Below are 9,406 nucleotides of genomic sequence, written 5' to 3'. Positions count from 1 at the left end.
GGAGACCTCTGAGCAGCTTCCAGTGCCTAAAGGGGCCAACAAAAAAGCTGGAGATGGGCTTTTAACAAGGGCAGATAGGGACAGGACAAGGGGGAATGGCTTTAAACTGACAGAGGGGAGATTGAGATGGGCTAATATGAGGAAGTTCTTCCCTGTGAGGGTGAGGAGGCACCGGTACAGGTTGGCCAAAGAAGCTGAGGCTGCCTCATCCCTGGAAGTGCTCAAGGATTCTATGAGCTGCCTCTACCCAGTCCTCTGCAGAACAAGTGACAACTTCTTCCACTGTGGGACTGTTTTATTATTAAAAGATTTGTTAACAACAAACTTTGTCAATTACAAAACATACAGAAGTGGTGTATCTACAGAGACACACTGCACCGCCCAGGAGGGTCAGGAAACTTCAAGGAACAGATCGTAAATTAACATCAAGCAGCGATTGGGTCCGAAGCCACTCAGCCACTTCCACGAGAGATATCCTGCACATGTTGGGTCTGACCATGGATGCTCCCAAATACACACAGCCAGCTCTCTAGAGAAGACACCTCTTTGTTCCCCAGCTGGCAGTTAACACCAGCTCTTCCACAGAAAGAAGCACCTTGAAAAAGGCATCTTTGTTCAGGAAGAGGAGAACCAGTTCTCCGGGAAATGGTCATGGCTCTGGCACTCTAAGGGCTGGTGAGCAGCATGTCCCAACAAGGTGCCTCTACCCGAGAGCAACAGGATCAGCATCGCTGGCAGATCCCAAGCCCGACGCTGCCTGATGGACCTCCTCAGTCAGAGTCACTTCCCTCCTGCTTTGCTGACCCAACAGCAGATGCCAGCTCCTCCTCCTGCCCTTTCAACCGCTCTCCTGCAAGTGAAAAACATCAGTGGCTTAGTGATAAACCGGCTGTACTGGGGATCCTACAAGGTGGAGGACATGAATCCCCGAGCCCACAGACCATCCCCCCAGTCATGCAAGCCAAGCATGCATGCAGCCTTAGGGAAGCTAGTGGGACCAACAGCTTCCCAGACCCTTTTGGGAAGACCACCAAACTCTGCCAGTGCCTTCCTGGCCCAACAGCAAGACACCAAGCTCCCAGCAAGCATCGTGTAATGCCTCTGGAACAAATGGTGACCCCCACGTACACCATCCCTCCGCCACCATAACGCACTTATTAGCTCAGCAATGGCTCTCTGCGTCCTCTTCTCCAGCTTCTCCAGTTTCTTGGCTACATCTCGCTTCAAATCCCTGGAGAGGGAAGAGACAATGTCAGAACAAATCCTCACCCCAGGGAAATGTGAAATCAAGGGCTACATTACACCCTTCCCAGTGGAAGAGAAACTCATTCTCTCTCCTGTGAGCACCATGGAGCAGAGTATCTCCCCCATCAGGAGAACACTCTGATGGGCAAACCACTCAATGCCCTAGCATTCCTTGTCGATGAGTCCACCATGGTGACAAGCATCCCAGAGGGATCAGCAGAGCCGCCTCGTGGAAGCAGGAAAAGTGAAGACAGTCCCATGCTTTGAATCTTCCTCAAAGCAGGGCTGGGTTTCCCACTTCTAGCGGTTTTAACCCAACCTGGACAACCTCGAGCTGGTAATAACCCAGCACTGATGCCAACAACCTTTCACCCACAGCAGGGCTCTGGCAGGCACTCACCAGTCTGGTTTCCTGGGGGCCAGGTTTGCCAAATCCTAGGGAAGAAGAGGAGACACCCAGTGAGAGCTGCAGGCAAGGTTCAAGCCTGGACACAGACAGATACACCCAGCACAGAATGGCTTGCAATATACGTACCACCTCATCGATGATGGGCTCTGGCTTGGCAGCCTCCAGCTGGTCCTTCACCTTGTCTTCCACTAGATGGGGGAACAAGACCAGCATGAGCGCAGGGTGCAGCAGCAGGACACCAAGAGGACAAGGAACAGGGAAACCCACCAGAACTCTGACTTGGTTCACAAAAGCCCATTTGAACATCTCTGCCCTAAGAGCATGGCACATACAAGTGAGTACAAGCAGGATGTGTACTCGCACCACCCAAACCCTTTCAGAGACTCCCAAAAATCACCTGGAAATGATGCAAACTCAACAACCATTAAATGCCACAAATACCAACAGAAGCAAGAGGTCGCCTGCTCGGTTCCAGCCTTCTTTCCATAAAACCTGCAGGGACCAGCTGCTCCGCAAGTGGCATTTGACTCACTGTGACTCATTTACAAGGCCACCACCTGAGACAACCTGGGGAAATCAAGCTCCAACCCAAACCATACAAAAAGATACCAAGGATTATGGCAAAGCTTGCATGGCAAACAGCCCTCCATCCTTCAACACTGTGCCTGCACAAGGAGGGGGTGTGGGGACCAGGGAGAGCACATCCCTGTGGCAGGAATCTTGGTCCAGCAAGCAGATATGCCCAAGGCACATTTAATATGAAATACAGTGAGCCTCGGCCCTTCTGTCCTTCTCCCTCCCACAAAGTGCCCAAGGACAGACAGGCTGGATGCTCCAGACACAGGAACGGCAGCCAATGGGGACTGCAGCTCCAAAGAAGGGCTTGCTGAGAGGGCGAGTTTTACTGGAAACAGCCAAAATTCCTGTTCCCAATTCCAAATGACACTCCAGGGAACAATCGGGGGAAGTTTTAAACTTTTACAAAGGTACCAAGAAAGCAGAGTGTCAGCAGATCTCTGCTATGCTCCCAGAGGCAGCCTTTTGATTTAGGGCATTTTTAAAAAGATCTATTTCAGGAGGACTTAATATTTCAAGATCAAGGGAAGATCTACCCTTTGCTTCCCTCTCAAGAGCTGGGCTGAGGTTCAGTGTTAGGAAATAGCAGACTGAACACCCTGGACTCATGACTAATATTTGTTTAAAGATAAACAAAAAACAGCCAGAGTCTCCTTTAGCACCCTCCAGCGAGAGCTCAGCTCCCCTGAGTGTCAACCCTCTGGTTTGGGGCTGGACCCGGTGTGCTCAGACACACACCCCACTTGTGCAACACAGGGTGTGCAGTCCTCACAGGTGAGAGGATGATGAGGCAACATGGGCCGCAAGCATCACACTCACCCAGCAGCAGTGGGAGAGCTCCTGGCACTCCCACCATGGCTGCTCAGACATGCCATCACCCTCCAGGGCTGCAGACAGTCATCTCCTAGGACCTAAACACCTCACCAGCAAGCTACCAACAGAATACATCCAGTGGCTTTTGCACCTTCAGCTGAAGTGATCAGGAGCAGAGAGTTTTCCAAGCCTCCTGACTTTTAGAAAGGAAGGGTACAACCCATCCACTCTACAGCATGCTGGCTGGATGCAAAGTCCCATGCTGGTTTATTTTGTCCTCACAATGGCAAGTGTTGCCTCATTCTCTCTGGTGTGGGAGACTGGTGAACGGGAAGGAGATGGGATGTGCAGTCAGTGAATCCCTGCAAAGGGCTCTGCGTGAGGTAGGGGATTCTCCCCCTCTGCTCTTGTGAGAGCCCCCTGCAATCCTGTGTCCAGATCTGGGACTCCAATATAAGGACATGGAGCTGTTGGAGCAAGTCCAGAGGTGGCCATGGAGATGCTCCAAGGACTGGAGCACCTCTGCTATGGAGACAGGCTGAAAGAGCTGGGCTTGGTCAGCCTGGAGAACAGAAGGCTCTGGGGACAACTTAGAGCAGCTTCCAGTGCCTAAAGGGGCTAATAAGAGTGCTGGAGATGGGCTTTTGACAAGGGTAGGTAGGGACAGGACAAGGGGGAATGGCTTTAAATTGACAGAGGGAAGACTTATATGAGACCTGAGGAAGAAGTTCTTCCCTGTGAGGCTGGTGAGGCCCTGGCACAGGTTGCTCAGAGAAGCTGTGGCTGCCCCATCCCTGGCAGTGTTCAAGGCCAGGTCGGACGGGGCTTGGAGCAACCTGGTCTAATGGAAGGTGTCCCTGCCCATGGCAGGGGGCTGGAACTCGAAGGTCTTTAAGGTCCCTTCTAACCCAAACCAGTCTGATTATATGATCTGCCTTGTCTGAAAGCCGCCAGAAGAGAGTAAAGCACAGGGAACCTCACCATGGCACCACCTCTGGCAATGCTTCTGCTGTTGTCCTTCCTTGTGTCACCTCCCATGCACCCCCTTGCACCCACCTGAGGCTGGCTTGGCTGGCGGCATCTTCCTCTTCTTAAGCTCCTCATCTTCAGGATCGTAGTTTCGTAGTTTGAGCTCCCTGGGGAGGAAGGGAAGAGCACAGAGCAGTGAGACACATCCTTGCCACGACAGACCATGGGCTCTCAATAGTGAGGGGCATATCTGCAATAGCAGCTGCAGGCAGTGGCCAGGAGTTGGCAGCAACCCGTGCTTGTCAGAAAAGACAGGGTCATGCCAGAGCTCAGCAGGATAAAGGTGATGTCTTGGCAAGCCAAGCAGAGGCGGCTAGTAATGGACACAAGTGGTTTTGCAAAGCTCTGAACTTCAGCCCAGCTCCCTTCTAGGTCTCAACCCAATGACAGACTCAGTATGGGAACACGAGAGATCCACAACCAGGGGAAAAAATTATCCCAGGAGGGTACATAGGAAGGACAGGGAAAAAAAGAGTATTTGGGGTACAAGGCGGTTACTCAGTCACCAGAGAGGCTTCTGCAATACTACAAACACACAGTGCAAATAAGGGGAGCAAATTCAGGTTCCTGAGCAAAATGGGTGGTGGAGCTGACAGAGACAGGAATGATGATACCCAAACCTCACAGAAGTCTGCCCAGAGAAGCTGTGGCTTTCCAGGCATCCCTGGCAGTGTTCAAGGTCAGGCTGGATGGGGCTTGGAGCAACTTGGTCTAGTGGAAGGTATCCCTGCCCATGGCAGGGGGCTGGAACTGGATGAGCTTTAAGGGTCCACTCTAGGATTTTATAATTCTACGTTCATCCATCCTTACACCTCCTTCCACAAGAGCTCAAAGTCAGCAGTCAGCCCCCTCCACAGGGCACACACCTCCCTGATACCCAGATGTTAACTCTCCCCCTATTCAAGTTCCTTCTATACTTCTCCCAAATAATTTAGGCCTCAAATGGACAACCATTAGATAGTCATGCGAGCTCTCAAGTTGATTCCTCCCTGAGGTCAAAACCTAGAAGCTTCAAGCAGAGGTATTTCCACAACTAGAGCCCTGAGGATCCAGCTCACAGAACCCATCCCACCTCCAACTGCTTACACATGCCTACAACACGCTCTGCAGACCAATGGATCTTAATAACAGTACACTAGCCTAATAACAGTACACTAGCCCACAGTGCAAATTAAGTAGATTAAATTCATTTAACACTGTTGATGAGCTTAATCAGTTTAAACAGAAACTGAGGCACTTGCTGCCCAGCAGTGCTTCTGCCCCAGATGTCAGCAAAGCCTTCAGCAGCAATGAGGGCAGTTGTGTTGCTGCAAAGGAGGATGCAGAGAGCTCCGATGCAAACACAGCAGAAGGCGCTTTGATCAGGAAGGAAAATCAACAGTTCAGTATTACCATTTTTCTCCCAGCAGACAGGTAATACCTGGGGCCATCTCCCTGCTAGTTTACTGATGGAGAAGCAAGTGAGAACTAGCCAACCCAAGGGCTTATAGTCAAAGCAAAGAATGACTAAAGGTGAAGAATTTACAGTGCAAGAGAGGCAGGAAGAGGAAGGTCAGCAGCCAGATGGCCATGCATGTGTGGGAACCACAAAAACCAAACAACTTTGGTAGTTCCTGGAGCACAACAGGAAAGTCCTACCCTTCCCATGCCATGCCATCCCCTCTCCAGCAGCTGAATCTATTTGCAAAGTGTCCGACCCACACCATGGCTGGTGCCACAGTTATGGTGGAAGGACATGAATGGAGCTCAGCAAGATAAATGCAACCAGCAGACTGGAAAACAGAGCCCAGGCAGATTAGAAGACTTGCAGACACTTCTCATGTCTTCAAGCCCAGGTCCCCCGAGCCTTTGCATCAATGCAACACCATGAAACAGGAACACCTTTCCCCAGCAGTGGGAGAAAGGATGCTCAAAAGCAGCACAGGAGAGATAAGCATGTAGCTGCAATACCTTCCCCAGGCCAAGAGCACCACTACCTCATGAAGACAAGCTGCTGTGCAGAGTTTCACATGTATTTTTACACACACATGCCCTGGAAGGAGGGATTTATCAAATTAACCTGTACTGACCACCACCAATCCCCAGCCAGAAAGGCAGCTCTTTTCAGGAAGGTTGATCTTGGAGGATCAAGCAATTGCTTTCTTGCAGAAGGAGATGCCAACCCCAGGCACACAGGAATCACCGTTATTCTGTGATTTTACAGACAATCTCCAATTGGCAGGATTCTGTTTCCAACCTGGGAAGTTGGGGGAGGAAGAGGAGCAGTTCCTTCATTCAGGAGGCAACAGGACATCAGGCTGTGATGTCTCACATCTGACCAAAGGCTCGCTCATGCATGTTGGAGGGGATTTATATGGCAAAGTGGTAGACCCTGCAGAGCACAAACTTTCAACATCTCCCAGACTTCCTGATCTCCTCAGCTTACTACATTTAGAAGGATTTGCAGCTAAAAGGGAACCAGAGACTCCCTAGGGTCAGACAACCCAAAACAAGAGAGTTATGAGCTAAACAAGCTGTTCCTTTTGGTCCAGCAAAACATTGCCATTACATCGTGACAAGCAATGTTTCAAAATCATTAGGTGTCCCTGTTCATGTCGGGGGGTTGGAGCTAGGTCATCTTTAAGGTCCCTTTCAACCCAAACCATTCTGTTATTCTATGATTCTGCACATGCAGCGGGAGCTGCGGCTGCTTGGCCACAGCCAAGCCAGCAGAGCGCTAAGAGGTCTCCTGTTTGAAGCAGAAGCTCCCAGATCCCACATTTCATAGGGCACACATGCTGGAGGTCTGGTTCCTGGTAAAAGAAGGGAGACCAGCCCTTCATTATATTATTGCAGGGCTTTGGCACCACTTGAGGATCACACAAGGAAGAGGAACTGGGAGTTTAAGCCTGCTTCCCCAACACTCTTCCCACTCAGAAAGCCCTACCTTGGCTTGCAAACAAAAGCCTTGCAGTGCAGCACTGCTCATGCTTGCTGGAAGTTCATCCACAAGATTAAAGAAAATAAAACCACAATGCACAACTTGGCAGGCTGTACCACAGATGGGGACGAGCAGTGGCATTGGCCCGGCAGAAGGGGAAGCAGCTGATGAGCAACGGTGAAGAGGAGAAGGGCTGCAAAGCTGCACACAGCTCCCTCTGTGCCTGGCACCAGTGCTTTCAGCTCCTTATTAAACCCGTGTGCTGGGTTCAAACCGCGAGCACTGGGAGAAAACAAACAAAAACTGATCCCTTTAATTAACTGGGTGAGGTGAGAGCAGCTTCTGCACCTGCCTCTGGTACTTCTTGGTGCCCAGTGATCCCACAGCAGCCTCCTTGGGGGGCTCAGGGACTTAACAGCAAGGTCACGCTCACATCATCTCCCCCCTCTTCTGTGCACAGGAGGTTGTAAAGACAGAGAGATGAGAAGCAGGGAGGTGCTATCCTGAGTAACTTGAAAGCAGGCAAGGGTTAACTATATATATATATATATATATATATATATATATACACATATATTTATATTTAGAAGTTGCTGATCTTCTGCAGAGGTGAGTTAAATAAAGCTCAGGTACCAGCAGTTCCTCCAGTGCTGCGTTCCAAGAAGACAGCTGGTGCACTTCACAACTGATGAATTATCCGAGTTCCCATGAAAACAAAAATAACACCAAAATTAACATCAGGCTCTGCAGCAGAACGGGAACATAGGAGCCAGGTTAGGGAGCACAGCTCCTGGTGATGGAGGGCACATCATGGTGAAGCACCAGCACTAACATGCTCATAGAAAGGGGCTGAGCACCCAGAGAAGAGCTGTGTTTGACCCATTTGACTTTAGGGTGAAATCAAGTTCATGCATGGTCAAATACCAGATTTTACCACCATCTCCTTGTAAGTGATGGAGGATGTGCCCAACCCAGATGATCTCCTACTCCTTGAGCACCTTGTGGAGTGTCTTCCAGACCACTGCAGCCCAAACAAGGCAGGACAGTTAGCAATGGAGGTGGTTATACCATTACAACTGGTTGTGAGGGCAGGTCTGCGTTAGAAGCTCCTAGAACCACATGAGGATTTGGGCAGCTGCACCAATTACAGAGGGACACTATGGACACAGCCTTCCAGCATCTCCTAAAGGCCTGTCAGGAGTGACATGTTCCCTGTTTTGCATCAGGAATGCCTCAAATCCAATTTCCACTCAGGCCTGGAGCTCCTTGCTGGGGAAGAAGAGGAGACCTTAAGTTTTCTTTGAAGCAGGCAGGTTGGAAACAGCATGGCATGCAGGGTATGCACAGAATGCAAACAGCTATCTCGATGCAAAACACAGGACACTTAAAAGCTTCCTGACAGCTTGTTTTTTGCTTTACTCCTCCAGCCCCAAGGGCTTTATGGAACAAAGAGTTTCCCCAATTGATGAATGGATCTTTTAAAGACTTCTGGTGAAGAGCCCACACACTGATGTCCTTGCATCAGGAGCAAAGGGAATGGGTTTGCCAAGAAACCCTGTAACAACAATTTCTTAGGTGTCACAGCATGCTCACTCCCACAGTTATTATCAGAAAACAGTCACCAGGAGCTGCACTGACTAGAGTGCTTAAAGGGCACCTTCCTGGTCTTACCTCTCCAAGGTTGAGGAAAGCTGCCTAGGACATCTCAGTACAGTTTTCTTAGTGCTTCCGGAGGTGAAAGACGCAAGTGGACCTCAGCAGGACAGGTACTAGCAGAAGGCTAGTGTCCAGCAGCATCTGCAGACCCTGCCTACTCTGCCCAGGATCAGAGGTGGGTGCTCCTCCACAGCTCTTCACCTTTCAATCTTCCTCAAGCCCTTCACATCACTCTTGTGCTCCTCAGCCCTAGGCACCTGATGAAGCTAGGTGAAAAAGATGCTTCCCCTGCTGCATCACCAAAATTAAGAGGTTTCAAACACCAAGGCTCGTAGATCACTATTTCTGAAGTGCCCTTCCATTCTTTGGAAGCAGTTTAGGGACGACTACACTGGGTGTTCTCAAACCTATCTTAGCAACTTCAGGCAACTTCTCTTCCAAAACCCTGGAGAAATATCATCTGGTATGAGAATTTCCTGCCCTTTGACCTTCTCAAGCTGCTCCAGAGACCCCGTATTCAGAGCCTTCCATTTTTCTGACCGTTATTCCAACTTGCTTGGAACCAAATGTCCTGAGCAACCATTTCCACATTGTTCTTTAAAGAGGAGCCAGCACAACAATTCCATTTTATTTTTCTGCATCTCCAGAATTCACTGACTCCTGGGGGTCCTGGGAAGCCACACTCAAACATGTAAACGAGTTACTGCTGCAGAAGATATGGCAAAGTTTGAAATCCTTGAAGGCGTAGTGGTTTGGTG

The 9,406-nt window shown here is 50.0% G+C and overlaps 1 protein-coding gene across 1 annotated transcript in view; it reads right to left on the bottom strand.

Annotated features, from left to right (window-relative positions):
• Positions 1–265: 265 nt before the first annotated feature.
• Positions 266–9,406, bottom strand: part of CCDC12 (coiled-coil domain containing 12) — a 46,219-nt gene continuing 37,078 nt past the window's right edge. Inside the window, 5 exon segments of the mRNA XM_061474514.1 lie at positions 266–850; positions 1,155–1,231; positions 1,646–1,680; positions 1,781–1,842; positions 4,100–4,179. Coding sequence (XP_061330498.1) covers positions 771–850; positions 1,155–1,231; positions 1,646–1,680; positions 1,781–1,842; positions 4,100–4,179 — 334 coding nt within the window. The 3' untranslated portion in view covers positions 266–770.

This window comes from Pezoporus flaviventris, unplaced genomic scaffold (assembly GCF_033815535.1).
Source record: "Pezoporus flaviventris isolate CSIRO_AGI_PZ_B2104156 unplaced genomic scaffold, CSIRO_AGI_Pfla_v1 ptg000079l, whole genome shotgun sequence".
NCBI lineage: Eukaryota > Metazoa > Chordata > Aves > Psittaciformes > Psittacidae > Pezoporus > Pezoporus flaviventris.
Note: the sequence above shows the minus strand (reverse complement) of the source record. Positions and strands in the feature narration are given on the sequence as shown.